Source organism: Dendronephthya gigantea, unplaced genomic scaffold (genome assembly GCF_004324835.1).
Source record: "Dendronephthya gigantea isolate DGI-Jeju-01 unplaced genomic scaffold, DenGig_1.0 000236F, whole genome shotgun sequence".
NCBI classification, from domain to species: Eukaryota; Metazoa; Cnidaria; class Anthozoa; order Malacalcyonacea; family Nephtheidae; genus Dendronephthya; species Dendronephthya gigantea.
In genome coordinates, this window is record NW_021163246.1 from 150534 (window position 1) to 173481 (window position 22948).

A 22948-nucleotide genomic window follows, 5' to 3' on the forward strand; every position below is an offset into this window, starting at 1 on the left:
GGTGAAAACTAAAATACAAATATTGAACACTTTGAATATACATACACGAATACAACCGCATTTAACTATAGTATTATATACAACTTATGTCTATAGATAGAAGCGGATGAACAGATGAATCGATTAAAGGCTCAAATGTATAAGTATAAAGTATAATCGATGCTCCTCTTTTCTAACAAAACGAACCAAACCCTTTCTTCCACGTTCAAAGCGTTGCTAGGTGACGACCGTGTCCGTGCTGGGCTCTAATGGCCAAAGTTAATATTAATTAAGTCAGTCTGTAATAATGTTTTCATAATTATATACATCGAAAAATGGCACACTCCTCGCCCAAGGATATCTATGACAGTCTATCCTTGTACTCAGTTTCCTGTCCGTTTTGAGCTGCTAGAAGTAACACTAATTCCGTTATTGGTCGAAATACGGATTTGCTTTTTCCATCCTTACAACCTAGGATTCTCGCCTTCCTAATTTTCCCGTCTTCGCTCTTGATCGACTCCGTTACCTTTCCCATTTGCCACTTGTTACGAGGAAGTTCTTTATCTTTCACTAACACCAGATCTCCGACAGTTAAGTCAGTTTCTTTCCTCTCCCACTTGGATCTAGACTGTTGATTTTGCAGGTACTCTCTTTTCCATCTTATCCAGAACTGATCTGCCAAGTACTGGATTTTCCTCCATCGTCGGCGAGCGTAAAGATCTTCTGGAACGAACTTGCCAGGAGGTGGTGCGACAGGTCTTTGTTTCAGGGTGAGTAGCGCTGCTGGCGATAAAGGAATCGGTTCATCGGTGTCAGCGGATATAGCTGAGATCGGATGATTGTTAATTATCGCGGTTACCTCTGCCATCAGCGTAAGCAGTAGCTCGTCATCAAGCTGGGAGGATCCTATCTTCAATAGCATGCCATCAAGGATTCTACGGATTGTTCCTATTTGGCGTTCCCACACGCCACCAAAGTGGGAGGCATGGGGTGGGTTGAACTTCCATTCGCATCCCTGTCCGTTAACGTATTTCTCAATTCTCTCCTTATCCATCTCTGTGATTGCTTTCTCAAACTCTGATTTCGCCCCGACGAAGTTCGTGCCACAGTCACATCTGATGACAGCGACAGAGCCACAGAGGGCGAAGAAGCGACACAATGCACCAAGCCCCATCGTTTTGCATTCGCAGCACCACCTCTTAGCTTCCTTATCTTTATATACCATGGGCCGAAAACGTCTATCCCGACGAAGGTGAATGGCGCTGACGTTTCCACTCGGTCTCTCAGCAGGTCTGCCATTTGTTGTGTGAGAGCTCTCCCCCTGAGTTTCTTACATGTCACACAGGCGTTCACTACTTGAAAAACTGCTCCATGTCCGTTGACAATCCAGAACCCGGTTTGACGAACTGCTCCATGGGTGATCAAGCGTCCTTGATGATGGATTTTTTGTGACAGTGCCTGATTATAAGGGTAGATATATGATGTTTCTTTGGTAAAAGGATTGGATGTTTTTCTTCGAACGTCAGATTGGATCGATTCAGGCGACCGCCTACTCGCAAACTTCATCTTCGTCCATAAAGGGGTCTAAACGCACGATATCGGATTTACGTAATACTTTCCGTCTTTTTCTCAAGTGATGTTGACTTTCTAGTTCACCGTTGCTCTTTGCAAGTAGGTTGACTTCGTCTGGGAAGGCTTCTCTTTGCCGCTTTGACAATGGCTGATGTGGCCCGTTTTATAGATTCTTGTGATGGGAGTTGGTGTTTGATTGTCGGTTCAGTTTCTTCTCTCGTGTTTCGGTTTTTCTTCTGCAGTGAGAGTTTTGACACAAGATAGGCAATCGCGCGCTGAACTTTAGTCCAACTAGAGAAGTGTTCGAATCGCTTCTTACCGAGTCCGATCTTGTCGTTTACATTCGCAATGTGAACATTGATTTCTCTTTGGACTTCAGGGTCATTTTGATCAATAGAACTCTCTTCGACTTCCGGAGTTGGTATGTTCAGTTGGGTCTCTAGGAAGAGAGGTCCTTTCAACCAATCTGAATCTGTCAGTTCTTTCGCAGTTGTCCCACGCGATGCAAGGTCTGCTGGGTTTAAGGAAGTGTCCACATACCTCCACTGACTCGGATCCGAAGCGTCCCTGATCTTCTCCACGCGGTTAGCCACGTAAATGTGGAATCTACGAACTTCGTTTCTGATATATCCCAGTACAACCTTGGAATCGGTGTAGAATAGAACAACATTGATCTTTAAGTCAAGCTCGGTCTTCAACTTCTTAACGGCTTTGGCGGACAACACAGCTCTGCATAGCTCGAGTCGGGGGATGCTGGTCGCTTGCAATGGTGCTACCTTCGCTTGACCAAAAATGAGATTTATGCTCGCTTGGCCATTTTCGTTGACTTGCTTAAGGTACACGGCTACATCGATGGCCAATTTGCTTGCGTCGGAAAACGTGTGGACTTTGTTCCGAATGACTGGCCCAAATTCTTTCAGATGGTAGCAACGATCCACGGATAGACTCTCTAACTCTGGAAGTTGATCTTTTCAGTGCTGCCAACGGGAACTGAGTCCTCAGGAAGAGGGTCGTCCCATCTCAAAGGTTGGTTGTTCTGTTTGTCCTTTCCGAAGACGAGCAACTTTTGCAATATAAGTTTGCCAACGATAACGACTGGTGCTGCTAGTCCCAATGGATCATGTAGAGAGTTAACGACGGACAAGACTCCGCGGCGTGTGAATGGTTTGTCTGGAATAGATACGTTAAACGTTATTTTGTCCTCTTCTAAGTTCCACTGAACGCCCAATGCATGTTGAATCGGAAGATGGTCATGACACAGGTCGAGATCTTGTAGACCTTTTGCTCGGTCGACTGGTGGAAAGGCTTCTATGACTGTTGCAGAGTTAGACGCAACTTTGTGTAGGTGTAGGTTGGCGGTCTTTAAACACTCTTGCGTTTTATGGATTAAGTCTATCGCTTCGCTTTCGCTAGGCAAGGATGCGAGCCCATCGTCGATGTAAAAATTTCTATTGACAAACTCTTTTATTTTCTTTCCGTATTTTTTCTCGCCCTCTTCCGCCGTCCTTCTCATTCCATAGGTTGCTACCGCTGGACTTGGTCCATTTCCAAAGAGGTGCACGGTCATTCTGTACTCGGTTATATCTTGCTCGGGATCATTGTTCTTATACCAAAGAAATCTAAGGAAGTCTCTGTGCTCTTGATTGACGTGAAAGGAATAGAACATTTGTTCGATATCACACATCACTCCGTAGTTCTCTTGACGAAGTCTGATCAGAACACCGAGTAGGTTATTCATGAGGTCCGGGCCTACCAGTAGTTCTTTGTTGAGCGATGCACCCTGGTATTCGCAGGAGGAGTCAAATACGACCCGGATTTGGTCGGGTTTCTTTGGATGATATATGCCGAAGTGGGGTAGATACCATACTCGACCGGTAGTGGGGCTTGTAGATGTTGCATCTGCTACACGAGAGTCCTTCTCGACTTGTGACGAATCGTTAGCGGTTACCGCTTCAGCATGTCCGCGTTGGAAAACCTTCAACATGAACTCAAGGTAGTCTCGTTGTTTCTGTGGGTTCTTTTTAAAACTTCGTAGAAGACCGTTGAGACGATTGAGCGCTTGTGTCTTGTTGTTGGGCATGGCCACATTTTGCTCACGTAAGGGGAGGGGCATTTCCCAATTGCCTGAACTGTTCTTGTTTATACCTTCGGTTTGAGCTGCCGTCTGGCGTGCAGACACGTGGACTGGACCTCCGATACGATCGAGGCACATTTCACCCGAGACTGTCCAGCCGAGAAGCAGCTTTTGCGCCCATGGCGCTCCCTTTGGGCCGTTTCGGAAAGCTCGTACTTTTAGTAATTCTGGCGCATCTCTACCAATGAGTAATTCAATTCCTGTGTTATTATCGAAAGGTGAAATTTCGTTGGATATCTCTTGGAGGTGGGGGAAGTGCTTGGTCATCAAGGGCGTCGGTATTTCGCTCTTATCTTGAGGTATTTTATCACATTCTATTAATTTGGGTAGCTTGCAAACTGTTCCATCTAGCGACCTGACAATGGCTCCAGATATTCTGCGACCATACCTTGTCTCTCTTTTACTACTACAGGTTGAAAGTTGGTATTTCTCCTTTGGAGTATCTATCTCCAATAGATCGGCAAGATTACGCGTAACTAGTGATGCGTTGCTCTGCTCGTCGACAATTGCGTAGACTCTACGGACATTTTGCGTGTTGTCTTCTGTTTGGATGTCAACAAGCACAATCTTGCTACACAACCGTCCTCCTGTGTTTCCTTCGCATATAGATGTGCACTTCGATTTGCACTCCTCGCCTTGATCTTTCTCGGGTAGTTTTTCTTTTTCTTTCTCCTTTTCTTTATCCAGTGTCGTGGGATGTCTGGTACTGCCACACTTAGCACATTTAACTCCTTTCTTGCATTCTTTGGCACGGTACTTTCCAGCTAGACATCGGTAGCAGAGACCAGCTGACATTAGCCATTCCATTTTATCGTCCAAGCTCTTTATGTCGAACGCTTTACACTCAGTCAACTCATGTCCATTTCGATCGTGGAAGATACAGTGTTTCTCGCGTTCGTTTCTTGGGTGGCCTTCCTCACCTTTCGCTTCGGTCCTCAGGGTCTTGTACTTGTTTCCGAACTCTCCGTCGTGTCTCTTGTCATTATTCATAAAGGGGCGGTCGTGAACCGTCTCGCCTGCACAGACATTTGGATGATTTTTTAGCTTAGCTTGTTTTTGGATCATTGTCGCAAACTTATGGAATCTGTGATAAGCATCGTTGTTTTCTTCTGCGAAGCTAACAACCTTCTTCTCCCACTTGAACTTGAGGAATCCTGGCAGATTGTCGACTATTGGTCGAATTGCTGTTGGGTAGTTGAGACAAGCGAGTCCTGGTAGGTTTGTCATCTGGTTATCTACGTCCATACAAATGTCCGCGAATTGTTGTAGCTTGGATTTGTCTCGTCCGTTAAATTTCGCTGCACCTCGTAGTCTCTCTAAAAGAGAGTTTGTGATAACGGCCTTATTTCTGAATCTTCTTTCCATCTCTGTCCACAGTTCTCGAACAGTATCCGAAAGATCGATTTGCTGTCTCTTTCTATAGTTGTCCACCAGGTCTTGCACTTTTCCTTTAGTGTAATTACGTCATTTCTTGCAATGGATTAAGTTTTGCATCTTGGATCATTACTTTAAAGGAATTTTTCCAAGGATGGAATAACGTTGCGTCCCCTTCAAATACGTCCGGATGACACTTCGGTAGGCTTTGTCTTGCTAAAGTCGTTATGATTTGCTCATTCGTCTTGGTTATTCCCCCAATGCATTGTTCTAGACCTTGTGTTTCTTGATTGGTCTCCATAGGTCTAAAGATCGGTGGATTTCCCGCGAATCCCTTGGGAGTATAAGACGTCTCTCTAGTTCGCACATGGGCATTTTCGATCCCTCCTCGATTCTGACTTTGGCTCGCCTCATGTTTTGCCTCTGTGTCGTTTTCAACGATGTTTTGGTTGTTAACTGTTGCCAGAATGTCGCCATCGTTCGGTATTTCGGACGTTTGTGCTGGTTCGTCCTGAGTTGTCACCCATTCCCTTGTACGACTCTTTCTCTTCTACGTCTTTCTGCTCTGCGAGAAACAAAAGCTCCTCTTCTTCGCAAATAGCTTGTTCGATAGCTTGAAGTTTGGCGCTGGCCATGGCTTCGACTTTTTCTGCGGCCAGCATAGCCATATCTTTTTCGTACTGTGCGCGCCTTTGTTTTTGTCGTAGTTCTTCTTCGGCTTCCTGCCATTTCCTTTTGTTCTCTTTTTCCGCCATAATTCGATCAAATTCTGCTTTTTTTTCTGGCTGCTGCTACTTCGGCTAATGCTCTTGTCTTTTCCTTTGTCGAGGAAGAGGAGCTACAAGACGAGGTCGTATGTCTAGTACGCTTGGAACTTAGCGATGGTGTAGCTGAAACGCGCCTTTGTCTATCTGCGCCTTCGTTCATAGCTTTGTGCGCATATTCTAAGATTTCTTTACTGTTTTCTTCGTTTTCTTTTGTCCAACTAGACAGTTCTCCCCATTTATCCTGTTTCGATAGACTGTTTAGTTCTCCCAATCGTTCTTCATACTTTGCGCAGGACTTCTTCAAGTTTCGCATTTGTATGTTTAAGTCCGTTTTTGAAACTCCCGATTGTAACATACTAAGAACAATCTCCGAATTTGTCCTTAAGATCCTTTCTTCTTTTTCGAGGTCGCTTATTTTTGCTTGAATCGCGTTCTGTAAGGCTTTTTGAGACAAAGTTCTGCGTCGTGACGATTCGACGTAAACTCCCCCAAAGTCGTATGAAGAGGCCGTCTGGGCTTCTCCCTCCTGACTATTAGACTCCTCGAGTTGCGTTGACGTCTCCCTGTCCTCCTGCTTTGCTTCGCTATTCTCTTGCTCCTTCTGTAGATCTTTAGTATCCCCAGTCTCCTTTGTTGTCTTTTCTCCCGGTTCGTTTACGTTACTCATGTTTGTTTTGATCTATTTTCGATTTTCAAAGTATGTATGTGTATATATGCTACGACGCTATATGTACTCCGTTTATTTTGCACATTCTGATGTTTCCTCTAGACTTTTCACTGTCGCGTTCCTACATCGTAGAGACTTTCTACAAGTGGAGTTCGCTAGTGTCAACTATACCATATACGCTCTCTTCTATGGAGTATGTTTATTTATCGCATAAAGTACGGTGAAAACTAAAATACAAGTATGAACACTTTGAATATACATACACGAATACAACCGCATTTAACTATAGTATTATATACAACTTACGTCTATAGATAGAAGCGGATGAACAGATGAATCGATTAAAGGCTCAAATGTATAAGTATAAAGTATAATCGATGCTCCTCTTTTCTAACAAAACGAACCAAACCCTTTCTTCCACGTTCAAAGCGTTGCTAGGTGACGACCGTGTCCGTGCTGGGCCCTAATGGCCAAAGTTAATATTAATTAAGTCAGTCTGTAATAATGTTTTCATAATTATATACATCGAAAAACGGCACAGCGAGCACAAGGCAACCATGAATGTGAGCCCAAGGTTAATATTCCAGGTGCTTATAATGACAATAATGACATTTACCAAGACAGGTTAATGAAGAGTAGCGGTCTGTATATACTAAAACTTTAGAGGAGTGCTGTCTACCAAAGTGGACAATTCAAAGTGTCCTCGCTAATACAACAAGTGTTGTCCAGGAAGCAATATCTGTAGTAAAAACTCAAGTGGAAAAGAGCCTCCAAGAAAACGATATGAATTTTCACAGTATTCCTGGTATGAAAGAGATTTTCTAAGAGGACAACGTCACATTCAAGCCCTTTAATAAACTCGAGACCGAAGCACAACAGCTGACTTATTACCGAGAGAAGTTTAACCTGAAAGTAAGAATTGTTTATCAAATCGTTCTCTCTATTTTATAGGTCAGGTAAATGTTAACTTTTATAACGTTTTCTATGAGACAATCAGATTAATCTTATTAAAATTTACTTCAGGATGAAGTCTATCCATTCTCAATAAAGGGTACTGAAAAAAGATTGAGGCACAACAGCCACAAGTGTCTGGAGATAATCCTGGATCACAGTAACTTGGAGGCTTCAAAGAAGGTTACTCAGCACATTATTGTACATGTCGTCACTGCCTAGGCCTTCAAGACGAGATCAAATCAAAGGTTGGCAATTAACACATTCTATTATACAGTTTTGATGCAATCTCGATTGTCATTGTCAAATTGCTTGTAGTATTGTCTATTGGTGACGTTATTCAAAATGCATAAATTCCTAAGATCTCTCCATAAAACTCTACAATCTTTCGCATTAAAACTGTATTATAAATTATCATTGATTTTCAGCTTTTGCATGATGTCAGGTATTACCCAGTCCTTGGCCAATGCCATTCGCTTTAGCCTGCACAGATAACATCAATTGACTTCAGTGTGGATAAATCTTGATATCAGGCTCAACCTCATCAAATGATCGTCATTTGTATAAATATGCAAGGAATATAATTAAAACCTAAACTTTCTTTCTTATAGTTTCATGAGAAATATTTTACCTTGAGAACACCATATTCCTACGAGGATCATTGCGCTCAAATTTTGACCCATGGTGAATATTTCAGTAAAGCCTATGGAATCACTAGAAGATCTGCTTTTAACGATAGCAGATTTTTCAATGTGGTTGGAGGCCTCCCAACAGATGTAATTCATGACATATCATCAAGGTTCAAGCCGTTTTGACATTGGATGATTGCACATGAGCAAGCGAAAGTAAAATAGGCTCTACCAGCAAGGTGGACATTATATAGCGTACAACACATAATTACACTCACCGCAGCCAGTGTCATAAAATACCCTCATCTTGGGTTGTTTTTTGTTGGTAGTCGCAAATGTGACTTTTCGTTGGGTCATCCTGGGCTCAAGATTTTGCAATTTAGCTAAAATATGCTGACATGCACATTATAAATTGTAGAAATTGGGAAAAATTAATTTGAAGATGCTAAAGTGCGTAATATGCGAATGAAGTGAATGACACCGACTTGAGTGAAATCAATGAGATTGCTGCATTGAAGTCATTAGATCAACCTCCCCAGAATACGATGTTAGAAGTGAAAACGATAAGGTCAGTTGACATTAATAAACACAGAAGTTGTGTACACTGTTCAGCTAAATTTCCACTGGGTATTGAAGGTGCTTGCATTGTGATCATCAAATACTCTTTGATGCTTGTCAACAAGTTGTTGCATGTCATCTCACCGTTTCTTCTGCACAAACAACAGTTGCACTCACATGTGTAAATGCACTATGCTATTAATGAGATGTAAATATGGGAGTACTTGATGTAAATCAAATTATTAGTACAACTTGGCCATAGCATCATGCCCCGTTCATTGCCTAAAAAAAACTGATGCAATTATATATAGGCCATTTTAGCACACTGTTTTATAATGATAACTGACAAACTCATACTAACTGAAATTAGGGGTGTGACACTTCCCCGCACCCCCCCGTAAGGCCCTGATTTCAGCCTTCACACCAGCTTAAAATGGTATCATACAAGTATTCACTGTATAGCATCAAATGTAGTTCAACAACTGCCTAAAATAGCGAAACACTTCTCAACGTTTTGACCTGAGGGCCTTTGTCAGGAGGAGTTAGTATGAAAATAAATAGGGGAGAATACATGTTTTGTATGGGGCAAAACATGTGATAAAAATGGACCAATAGAAAACAAAAAGAGCTAAGACTGTAGACAAGTCGCATTTCTTGTTGTTTATGGCTATTGTTAGAACCGGAAATGGGACAGAGTGCCATGTCTGTGAGGTAAAGTGTCTGCCTGTTGGCTTGGTGTTATCATTCGTTGTTTACCGACCTACAGTGTTCACCAAACCTTACCCTTAGAGATCTTCCAGTATATACCATAGTTTCATAAAAAATCCATATAACTGTAGCCCCCGTAAGTAAAAGGTAAGTATATATAAATAATATACATATAGAGACCATTTTCCCAAGACTGTTCTACCTAAATGCAGGAGCTTTGTCTAAATAAAAGTGTCATCTATGACAACATGCATACAGGAAAAGTTGTATGCAATATCTACCATAAAAAATAATTGTTTGAGCTATTATTGTCTGTGAACATTGTGACTGGTGATGTTCTTGATGAACTTCAATGGTTGTCTCATTGTCTATCAGGTGAAGATATTTGAAAATTTGCTGCCAATTAGTAACATCAAGCCCTGAATGATCTGCTTTTCCTACATAGTTATCAGCCAATCAGCTAATTATACTATAATACCTTTTACTAGCAAAATTCTATCAGCTATGAAAATCAATTAGACTATGTCAACAGCAATAAATTTTTCTAGTACTTAAATTAAGGATGGTGCTATTGAAGAGGTTGCACAGGATGAATAATTTTTAAGATACATGATTGAATGTGGAGAGAGCAGATCGCTTACTGTATGTATAATAGAATAGTGTTTTACTGTACATATTATAAAATTAGTATGCTAGAATAGTATGTTTTATTATAGTGTTTTACTCATATAATAAAACAGTAGTTGTAATTATTCAATAATTTTTTTTCAGCAAAAGAATAAGGAAGAGGTTGTGCAATGCATTGTTCTGCATAACGGGATCATTAAGCATAAGGCAATACTGGACCAATTTAGAAAAGGTCTTTCAATCCTTGGCTTTTTGAAGAAGCTTGAGGAGTCACCCTCATTGTTCGAAATGTTTTTTGTCCATAATAGAGAAGAAGTCACTTCAGAGTATATTGAAGAACTCTTGAAGAAACCAGATGAGGTTGGACAGGAACAAGAAAGAGTTACACAAATGTTGCACATGTTCATCAAGAATTCTTTGACAGCAACTCTTACCGACTTCCTGCACTTTGTTACTGGTTCACAGTCGAAAACTGGAGCTTTCCTGCCAGGATCAATAACAGTTTCAGTAGATGACACTGACAGCATCTTTGCATCCACCTGCACCTTGCACTTAAAGCTTCCCTCTTGCTTTACCATATCTATTTGATATTTATTTGTATTTTAACATTATAATACTGTGTTATGTTATTCTATGGGTTAAGATTGAGTTAAAGTTGTTGCATTTAGTTACACCTACAAGGTCATCCCTGTATAAGATGGATTAATCTCTTTTTTCTGCTGACTACTGCATTGATATTAAAAAGTTATAAAAATCAAAATAATCATGCATTAATTATACTGTATGTAGTTACCTTTTATCACTTATGTTGTAAAGTTAAAGCAACTTAGCATATTTTACACAACAAAGTACAATGATATAGATATGTTCTGCCCCATAATAATAAAAGCAGTTAGTGAAGCTCTTCATTTTCCATTGCTGTTGACAAGATATCAAGAGCCCTTAAATGGATGTCAATTCCAAAATCACTAGACACTGTACAAGGATCAACACTATTTTGCAAAAGTGCAATAGCATCATCTGGAAAATCATGGTGTACATCATTCAACTCTACTGATGAAAGACCGTCATCTGATGGTCTTAGCAAACTCATCGTATCCATACTTTGTATTTTTTTTTCTCAATAAATTATGTTTTAAATCTTTATCGTGTTTGCTGTACTCACTTGTGTAAAACTGCCCTTGTGAAAATAATAATCTATGTGCATTCGTGCCCTTTGGATGATGGTAAGACACAACACATGTCATTATAACATAAAGTGTAAAGTGCTTTAATCAGTGCTTCAGACTGCTATTCATAATACAAGGCTTATGCTCATAAAATAATGTTCCTCAGTCTTTCAGAGTCTTGTGTGCATGTTTCTGCCATCTTGCATGCCTTGGAGGAACTATTCAGTCAAGACAAGCTATCAGAGTAAATCGCATCTGGTTGCTACTCTTGGCTTGAACCACAGCCAAGTAGATCGGTAAGTAGATCCACTCCCCATGAGTGATCTCCATTTGGAAAAACATGTCTGGGACCACAGCAAGTCAAGACAGTTTAGAAAGATGGAGCCTTTTAATCCCTTCCCCCCAGAAGCAAGATCAGAATTTTTTCATAAGCAGTCCACAGTCAATATGGTTTCAGACATAGAGAAGAGTGGGTACATTTCTACAACACTTTTAATACTAAAAGAAAATGTTAAATCATACAATAAATAGTTCAACATTTATAGAATCATTTATAAAAACATTTAATCTGTGCACTTGTATCATTTAGCTTCACTGTAATATTCTTCAGGATTGATTTGGCATGATTTACAACTAACCATTTAAAATAAACGATAAATAGCACAATATGGCTATTTTCCAATATATCCAAATGACTCTAATGGTTCATACTGTCTATAGATCAAAATTGTAGATTATTATTTTCACAAGGCCAGTCTTACAAGTGAGTACAGGAAACACAATAAAGATTTAAAACATAATTTACTACCATTTGCGGTCAAGTATGAAGCGTGAACTATTTTGCGGGTTTGTTTACGTTTGAAACAGGACGTATTTTGACTAATTAGTCACCTTGAAACAAAACACGACACACAAGTTAACCATGAACAATAGACAAAAAGTTTGCTAAACGAACGTTTAGTAATGGCAAACAAAACACCGTTCGCACTTAAAACGACACGTTTCATGCTTGAAATATGTATAGATTATTGTTTTAGTGTAGGTTTAGTATCAGGCGTTATACTAACTAGATGCATGCAGATAGATGCATTAAAAATAAACCGTTATGGAAGAAGTTATCATGCAGGGAAACGGTTGAGTAATGATGTAAGAACTATGATTATAGACAAAATAATTGGTGTAGGAGGAGATCGTACTACGGGGTATATTCCTGTGAGTTACGCACAATTATCGAGAGATTTACGATTATCGTTGAACACTGTAAAGAATATTTGGCGTCGATTTTTGCGAGGAATATGAGTTGTCGGCAAAACCAGCCGGTGGTTTTCGATGGAGCAAATTCGACGATAATGACCTCCAACTGATTGAAGTTTTGATGCACGAAAAGCCGTCTATAACATTTGCAGAGATTGTTCGCATTGTTGAGGAAAATGGTGGCGTACAAAACATTAGTATTATGGCAGTAGCACGAGCGATGAAACAAGGACGTTTGCCGTGTGGCCTGAAATATTCGCGTAAAAAGATGACAAAGCTGGCAATTGAGCGCTTAACGCCAGAGAATATGATATACACGCAGCTCTTCATTGATTACTTGAATGCCAAAGATCCCAGAAAACTAAAATTTTTTGACGAAGCCGGAATTAAACTACCCGATGTTGGAGGGCGTGCTTATGGGCACAGTCCTGTTGGGGTCCGATGTGTTGAGGTTGTTAGAAAATCCGAATCACCAAATACGACGCTAAATCTATTAGTTTCTCTAAACGGACCGGAATATTACAATATTATAAGCGGCCCTACAAATACTGTTCACTTTCTTGAATTTTTTGAAGAGGCCGCAGAAGCTACGAACCTTACCACTGCCCGTCCGTGTCTAGAAATGGGTGATACAATCGTTATGGATAATCTGTCATGTCACCATTACGAAGGGGGTGAAGTTCTTGAAGACTGGCTACATCAAATGGGAATTGAGTTGATTTTCACGCCAGCATATTCACCAGATTTAAACCCTGTAGAGTTCTGTTTAAACAAGCTCAAGGGGCTTTTGAATGGTGAGTTACAAAACCTGGTGGCTTTAAACACTAATCTAGCTACAATGGAAGCGGTAGAAAAAATATCTGCACAAGATATGCGCGGTTTTTATCAATCCACTTCGTACTTGTTTGCATGAAATATCAAATTATAGCCAATATGAATATCCTTGAGTGAAGAACAATATATGTAATTGTTATAATATGTTGGCTACATATACGTTAACTGTTCGATTTACATGTGTAAGCCAAAATACTTTTATAGTTTTAAAACATATGCATATTCTTGACAGTGTAATTGTCATTGTGTAAATGAAGTTCACAATTCGTCTACGTTGTCATATGTGAGTTAGACGTTTGATTTACAACACAACTCACGTTGTAAATAGATTGCATAGGACAGTTTTAGGAAAAATATATTTAGTGTAAAAATAATTTAAACGTACTAAGGAAAACTTCGCTCTGTGCACAAATTTCCGCCTTGTAGAAAATAGCCTTTACGGATACTAGGCATTTCAAATGATTATGCATTGGTACGTTCGAATGCATTCGGCATTTGACTCATAAAAGTATACAGTGCATGTACAGTTATTATCACTACAATAAATCCACACTTCAAATATTTTATTTGGTAACCTTAACATGAAATAACACTGTTTAACTCAAGTTTCATGTATATACTATAGTATAAACCACAAGTGAATAATATTCCACCGTTTTAGTAGAATAAATAAACTATTAGTATTAAGTAGAAACAAAGTCAAAGGTATTTTTTCAACTTATGTATACTGTTATTATTACGTTAATACACACTCCAACGTACTAAATACCAGTAACCTATCATTACACTGTAAGGACGTAACCGACAATTGTTGAAACGGATAAATATTTTGGGTAGTTCGTTTCAGCAAGTTCGGATATTTCTAAGATGATATTATCGAACACAACAAAGCTAAACATTTACAATTTTATTATTTTTGAATTAAAAATGACATCAATTGTCATTGAACACAACATTTGCTTAATGTTAATGTTAAATGTTAAGCAGCCTGACATCATTCGTTGTGCATGCGGACTAAAATGACCAGGCAGCATAAATAAACCAGTTACCCATGTTACAATTACCAAGTCTAAACTATTTACCCAAATGTTCACCTAAATTTAAAAGTATCGACGCCGTGGCCTCATCTTCATTTGTAACCACAAGAGGATTATTATGCACATCTTGTACGTTTTGTCTTGGATCGTCTCTTAGTATATTACACGAGGCAGTAACGTTTGCATTATCACTCATTGACAGAGTAGCATTATTTACATCAGTAGACACGGTAAAATATGATTGATGACAGTGTTCCGACAGGCTTTCTATTCCGGCTGGATATGGAACAACGATTTGACTTGGCTGATAATGTTGCATGTATGGATAAAACGTACCATAAGGCATACCCACTGCGGCTGTAGGAAAGATGCTTTGGATAGGCTGAGATGTCATTGCTATTTGTTCTCCTAAAGGGAACATACCCTGAATTGATGTTATAGAGCTATTAAGTTGCGGACAGTTTCGAAGACTTTCTCTCATAACAAGTGCCAATTGTTCCGTTTCTTCTTTCTCGCTTGTAGGAGCAGTTGCTAAAATGGGTGAGACCATTTCTATCTTCCTGGGAGGGCTTGAAAGAGACTCGTCTGATGTAGGGAAGTCTATTCCATAATTTTCAAGACAGGATTTGAACGGATTTTCTTGCTTTCTTTCACTGCTTTGCTTCGAATGGTGATAATTCAGCGAAGAACTATTCGCAGCCATGGCGCTCGAGAGTATTTTGGAGATATCCTGTCTCGCTGGCAATTTCCCCCCAAAGTGTTGTTGACAATATTTTTCTACTGCGTATACATGCTTTCGCAACAGGCTCCAATTCTTATTGCCATTTATGACATCCACTGAACATTTTTCCAGATGGTTAGTAATTGAAAGGACAATTTTAAGAAAAAGTTGTAGATCAAAAAAAAATTAAAGGGGGAAAATATCGTTTTACGCAATTAAAAAAAATCCTATCCATAACTTTCTTTTAAAATTGTCCGGTCGTTTACTAAATGACCTGCAAAGTGTTCGGTGAAAAATAAGAAAAATTAACCGAAGGATTCACGAAATATTTGCAATTAAATTATAATTAGCGGCCATGTTGAAACCCCATTGTTTCCATAGCAATGGCCTGCATAGTTAATCCGTTAACAGTTTCTCATATTTAACGTACTCCACAACATAATCAAAAACATTGTTGATCTTTAGTCTGCAATATTGGCGCTTAATTCGCCACAACAAACCTACTATCTAGAATTTTTACAAAATTCTAGGGAGCCACCTTAACTTGTAAATCTTCGCGCCTAATAGAATGAAGCCATTTCCTTTGGAGTTGTTTATTAGTGGGAAACCGATGATAACAAACATTTTTATCACAGGTACTTTTATTTGTACAACCAGGAGCACAGCAAATGTTCACCATATCAACTGCCTGAGACCAATGTGCTAATACATGAAATACAAGTACTATATTACCCAAAATATTGGACTATTAGAGCTTCAGTAATGAATGATATTAAACAAACGTAATTGAAAAAGTATTAGGTAAAACTCAGTTACTAACCTTTTTAAAAACGTCAGCTTTCAAAATCCCCTTAAGAACTGCAACTTGGAAACATGAACACGAGTAAAGAGCCTAAAAGAAATACTAAGAATGTTTGCTCGCCCGCGTCTGCCGTCTTGAAATTTGAATATACCTCCAAAATCAAAATATATCCCATGATGCTGAGAATTTGTGATATTGCCTATTGATGATGTACAAACCAATATGTGATACCACAAACAATCATGGAGAGAATATAATTAAGAAAACTAGTCCAGTCAACAACATATTATTTGTTGTTATGGAAAGCCATAGCTGTCTTAAGTGATCAATTTCAGTAATCAATTAAGTAAGCCATTTTAATCGGCGCTTCTATCATTATACGCAGTGCTTCGAGCATTATATACAGTGCTTCGAGATTATATATATGCGGTACTTTGAACATTATACGCAGTGCTTCGAACATTATATGTGGTGCTTAGAACATTATGTGTGGTGCTTTGAACATTATGCGGTGCTTCAGACATTATACGTGGTGGTTCAAACATATGATGTGCTTTGAACATTATGTGCGGTGCTTCGAACATTATACGCTGTGATTTTGCATCATTATGTGGTAATGAGCCAGTATGTTTGGGTAGCGGTGTAAAAAGGAAATCCACTATACTTTATGTCCTCTAAAATATATCAATGCTTAACTTACATGTCCTTTCCAACCCAGAGTTCACTGTTTCAATCCGAATTTACATACGGTGCGATAAAAAACTTCATTTTACAAATTTCTTATTTCTAGTAGCGTAATTGTGCTTTAATCTTATATATGATGGAAGAGATACTTTGGTCATTAGGTAGGGAAACTATTCTTGGTCGTTTTCAAGCGCAAAGAATGGACGCACAAGCTACGTTGGCCGCCTTTCATCAGGAATTAGTTCTTCTCGAAGTGAGTACTATTGGCGATCGCATTCGCTTCGAGATGCGTGTAAGAGTAAAGTAGACGAAAACTCTTCTTCGACAAGCCAAACGTCAGCAGCAGCTCGCGAAGAGCATCTATCAATTTTTAATCCCCGAAGGCATAACAACCGGAATAGTGCACGTGCTGCGGCCAGAAGTACCACCAGTGGAGCAAGCAGAAGAGCGGTAAAGAGCCATCCATGGACACCAACGTTTTACTGTATGGCTGATTCTACAGTGTCAAAAAAAACCGTCAGCAATGGAGAAGCAAGTTTTGTTTAAAGCTGGTCTGGGCTTGAAAAAAATCAAGTTGGACTTAGAAGATGACGAACAGACAGTGACAAGAACCGCAAGACCTACGCCCTGCTTTGGGAGGTGGGCAAGGTAAAATTTACCTACGGAAAATTCTATTTTGAGTCATGTTGAAATCCTGAGGTGTTTTCAGCAAAAAATGGTTATTGGAAGGAGCTCTTGAGGTTCAAAATGTGGCTCAAGCAACTAAGGGAGAAACAAATTATATAAATGCTGATCGGAATAATCTCATCCAGACAAGCTTTGAAGAGATTGGATTCCTTGGTGAATACAGAAGAACATTGAGAGTTCAATTTTACGAGAGGTATGTTAAAAAGCATTCATAACTTCCTTTGTCAATCAGTTCATGGTTTTGAACCAAAGGCCACATTTTGCAAACTGCCTGACCCAAGCATGGTTTACATTATAGATAAATTTGTTTATATTATATGTAAAATAGTTGCTGAATCAATCGACTGAAGCCATCAATACCACCTATAATAACGAGGTTCCACCAGATTAGTTTGCGACTGGTGTCCATATGCCATAGGTGGTTTGGTCCTTGTACATTATAAACCCTTCTCTGCAAACGCCCTCTCTTTCTTTTGGCAATACCTTCGCTGTCAACTCTGTGTAGACTTTCACGTAACCGCCAGCGTTGAACCTTGATGTTTTTTCCAAGCAGCATCTGCTTTATTAGTCCCTCGCCAGAGTGAGGGAATTCCTTGGTAATTTCTTCAACAACTCGATCCAATTCGTCTGCTGAAATACTCGAAAATTCCATCTTACTCAGACCATACTGTCTCATTCGACGATAAATAGTGCTCTCTGAGACTGATAGTTAGATTTTGCTCAAGGTAACACTCCAAAACAGACCTTGGGATTTCAAACACAGGCGTGCCACATTCATTTCGCCTATTTCTGGGTGGTTTATTCAACACATACTTGGAACATTCCATTCGTAATGTCATTATATCATTGTGATTTTGCACTCCCAACTCTTTAAAATCATTTAAAGAAAGCTTTCCAATCAAATCAGGCGTTATTTTCTCACTATTGAATTTTTCTATAAAATAATCCAGTTTTAGCTTGCGTAAAATACACCCCATTTCAGACGCCATTTTGTAAAACGCGATTGAATGAGAATAAGTTAAATGAAGAAATTGCCTGGACAAAATATTAACTTCTACCCAAACATACTGGCTCACTACAACATAATGATGCAAAATCACCGTGCATAATGTTCGAAGCACCGCGTATAATTTTCGAAGCACCACGTATAATAACCGAAGCACCGTATATAATGTTCAAAGCACCGCACATAATGTTCGAAGCACCACGTATAATGTGTCAAGCACAGCATATGATGTTCGAAGCACCGGATATAATGTTCAAAGCACTGCGTATAATGTTCGAAGCACCGTATATAATGCTTGAAGCACTGCGTATAATGATAGAAACACCGATTAAAATGACGATTGATCACTTAAGACAGCTATGGCTTTCCATATGCTGTCATTGTGCATATGCTGTCATTGTGATCCCAATCATCGGTTGCACATAATCAAAGAGTTTTACTTTCCATCACTCCTTTGTCATATAGAGTGTCCCAGAAAGAATGGAGTTCAGGATATCAGAGAATGGTTTATATGCTTTGGCAGTTAAACTTTGACATTCTAAATTTGTGAAATAAAGATATACTGTAATACTAAAATTAGTTTATTGCTTCATGATCCATTCGAATATCATATTAATTTTTGTAATAGTGAATTGTTTCATACAATTTATCATTTTTGAGGCAATACATTGTATAAATTGTGATTATAATGATGCATTGAAGATATAGTTATTAAACTCTATGATTGCTGCAAAAGCGAGAGAGCTGAAGCGGGCGAGCAACGCAGCAGATTCTAATTTGTGTAGATGGGGATTTTTATTCTAGCGCAGTGCATTGTGGTCATGCACAATCGGAAATGCGCAGATAGCTATTTTTCCCTAGTGTTTCCAAATAAAGACTTACAAAGATATGATTCAGCATAATTTCCGAGTTTCATAGTTCGTCTGTGCGTTAGGAAAACATATATTGATAAATATTTTGAAAATCAGGTCCTATATTTATATTGCGTATAATTCGAATTTGGATGTTCTATTATTCACGTGGAAGCACAGGTATTGAAACGCCTTCGGCAGTCCAGCATGTGCGATCTTTGTTTTTTTTGCAACATCCTACAAGAGTGTGTCGTAAATTTCTTCCGTGGTTTTGAAAGATTTTTGTAAAGGTAATTTTTTGTTCTTTTGCTAATTTATAGTTACCATCGTATTTATTTTATTGTTTCTTTGTTATTTAGCATAGATTAAGCTTTATGTTATATGTATGTCAGGTATTCTAATAATGGTGTTGTTGTTAACTCATTGTCAGTTGACTTGCCACTGTAGCACAGAGCAAAACTACTTACTCTAAGCTAAAGGTACGGATTTTGACCATTGTATTTTTAATGTTTCTTTGGTATTTACCGTTGATTAATTGGTGTTCTTTGTAGTATTGCAGGATATTTTCCATACCACATGCTCTGTGGATTTGCATATCACGCTGTGTTGACAGTGTGCTCACAGTTTATAAATAGCACAGAGCAAAATTAGTGTGATATATAAAGGTACAGGTTTTGTTGGTTTAAATTATTTGAGATTTGTGTCTAGTTTAGCCTAGTGTAATTACATTCTGCTCTGTTATATTTTGTTTCCTATTTCTGCATTTTGTTAACACGCCTCGTGTTCCATTGCTTGCCAAGCCTTGCTTGACGTGACATTGCGTCGCCCGAGGCATCGTCCTTAACTGTAATTTTGTAGCCTATTTTATTTTCAAAATTATAGCATTTATGTAGTAGTGCCTTTCAAATATCTGTATTTTGAGGTGATATATTTTACATTCAGCATATTGATATTGATAAGTTTCATGAGAGAAAGCATTTTTCTGATTTTTATACAACAAAGTCAAACTAAATTGTGGTAATAAGTATGGGCGGCTGTTACCACCAAAAATCATAAAGACGGTGAAAAGCATCAAAAAGTGTACGATGATTCAACAAAAGCATAAATTATTTAACAACATTTGAAATGAGATGATCCTTGGATGCTACACAACATACATAAAATGGAGCGATTATAGAATACCCGGCCACTGGGCAAGCGTTACCTGTTATCACGATACGATGATACGAAGTCAGAATAATACATCATGTTAGATGTCATAACGCATAATGCTTAAACACTGACCCATTAGAAAAAATGCATTAGCAAGAAATGAACTAAGTTAAGTAACTATATCAACTAAAAATGAATTAACAAGAAATTTAATGTGAGGGAGTAATTTTAATAAGACTGGGCAAGGTATATTTTTTCAATGATACGATGATATGATGATACAAAGTGAAAATAATGACGTAATGTGAATGTGAGTGAGAAATTTTAATAAGACTGGGCAAGGTATATTTTTTCAATGATACGATGAGACAATGATACAAAGTGAAAATAATGATGTAATGTCAATGTGAGTGAGAAATTTTAATAGGACTGGACAAGGTATATTTTTTCAATGATACGATGATACAATGATATGAAGTGAAAATAATGACATAATGTCAATGTGAGTGAGAAATTTTAATAAGACCATAACTTATAAATTACTCTATAACAAACTATTTACAAGTGATGAAATATATGGCGGATCTCGAAGCAGTCTGAATAAATTACACAGTTGAATTAAAAAACACCTTAATATCAACGCTATTGGTTATGGGTTTCAAAAGAATATTTTTGAATAAAAATCTAGCAATGTAATTCGATTTTAAGCTGAAGTAATTTATTCTGAGTATCCCTAGATTCGCCACCGCATAAAATCTTGCATAACAAACGTGAAACATGTTCATATAACATTGGTCTTGGTAGTGGCTACATGCAAGTACATTCGGCAAATTTAGAAACTCACTTGCAAGGATATGCTCATTTCGAACCTATATCGATCATGCGTTTACTTGTTCTTCCGATAGCATACCCTGGTTGACTAGCAATCGCTTTATGTGGTTTGAGATAGCCGTGTGGCATGGGCGGCTATACTTCTGTTCGTAAATCTCCCGCGTTACAAAAGCGTCAGAAAGCCAGGAGTCGACTGAGGTAGAGATTTTTTATGAAAACCGTTGTTGGTTTTGGAGCTCTTGCCACTCTTGCGACGACTAATGTGCCATACTGTTGACACAACTGTTGCAGGGCATTATCGAATTCAGTTGCGGTTACCAGTCGAAGGGAAGAAGGCGACGCGGATTGTTTGAAAGCCCTGTGTGTTAAGACAGGACCGGGAAAGGGACAGTATTGCCGTCTTTATATCCAATTGCGTGGGTTGATGCCTCACCTTGTCGCAAACGTCATTTGTTATGGATTGAATAAACTAAAAGATTAATTGAGATGATTTGTCAAGGTTTGCATACAGCTAGCCTTTTACAATTACGTTTTAGCAATAAAACGTTAGTATTATTTAAGGTGTTTACGATACGATTTACCTGGGAGATGGCGTCCTTTTGTTCCAAATGATTTACCAAAGCAATTGCGCGGTTAAGTGTTTCCTTGCTGATCTCAGTTGGAAAATCTTGAACGTCTTGGCCATGAAGTATTATTTCTGTGGCATGGGTGAACACGTGTAGAGCAAGGGCGATTCGCGGTACGTGGTCAGACTTCTTTGACTTAGGAGGAATTTGTCCTTCAAGGATAGCCGCGTTGACTTCAGCGGCGAATGATGTGTTCATGTCCTGAAACTGTCGTTGCGCGTCATTGTCAAAGGTATAGTTGTAGGTGTGCTGTTCATGAATGTCATTTATCGCGTTGAATATCTCAAGGAAGCTATCGATCGGCTCTGTCTCAATATAATCGTTAGCATCAGCCTGCTGTTGTGGTGTAAGACGTAGAACCAAAGGAATGGATATGAGAAAGCGGTCAATAAGTCCATGGCCTTGGTCCATTCGTGCGATAAGTTTTGCTGCATTTTGTATTTGCGTGCAGCCTAGAATTGAGAAGGGAGTTTTCGCAGGTATTTCACACGTCTTTTCCGTGCTGTAGTGGTAGGTGGCTCGTTCTCCAGAAAATAGTTTACATAGCAATTGGATGTCGCCACTGGCAGTTTCATCATCTGACTTTAACAGTTTATTGAGCACGTCATATATTTCTGATGACACAATGTACGCTTTGCCATTATCTGCTATCTGCTTAACCAGGGCAGAAGAAGTCGCTCTACCTATAAGTAGATCATCATCTGGTTTCGTGACTGCCAAGATAGGTGTTGTCGCCCCGTGGTCCACTGCTGCTGATTTTCCAGTCCCCGGATAGCCGACAAACATGGTAAAAATATTTGGTATTTGTTCGTGGTTCCCGATTTTAACTGTGGCTTCGTTCTTCGCAAGGATAAATGCGGTTGTTGTTAAAAGAGTTGGCACAAAGTAACCAATTGAGCTTCCAAGCGAAATGGCTTTATTCTTTATAAAATGCTTTATGTCGAGACTGAAGAGATTGGTATAGTCATAGGCAATACCAGAAATGCGTCTCTGAAGAGTTGTCCAAGTCCTTTCATGTTGCCTTGAAGCTTTAGTCAAAGTATTGCCTGCCATAACTATTTATTTTGTAAGAGCACCGTTGTAGATGTGACCAGCTCAGAGCGGTGTGTGGGAATATGAAACGAGAGCGTGGCATCGTTAAACAGACGCAAGTTTGACAGTTTGTGAATTGTGTAATCCAAACGAAGGTGTGAGTATCCAATGTGCATGTATCCGTGTGCATGATGTGATTAGCATTTCTCGCAGCTATAAATTTTTAGTGTCAGGAAATCCATGTCAGGAAACGGCGCTGAACAGTGAAAAAAAATGTTGTCCAAGACATATTTTGT

The 22948-nt window shown here is 39.0% G+C and overlaps 1 protein-coding gene and 1 pseudogene across 1 annotated transcript; both read right to left on the reverse strand.

Moving 5' to 3' along the window:
- Positions 1–340: 340 nt before the first annotated feature.
- Positions 341–1153, reverse strand: LOC114540496. The gene has a single exon (XM_028560631.1). The coding sequence runs from the start codon at positions 1151–1153 to the stop codon at positions 341–343; it is 813 nt and encodes a 270-aa protein (XP_028416432.1).
- A 20015-nt stretch (positions 1154–21168) lies between these two features.
- On the reverse strand, positions 21169–22673 carry LOC114540497 (annotated as a pseudogene).
- Positions 22674–22948: the final 275 nt, after the last annotated feature.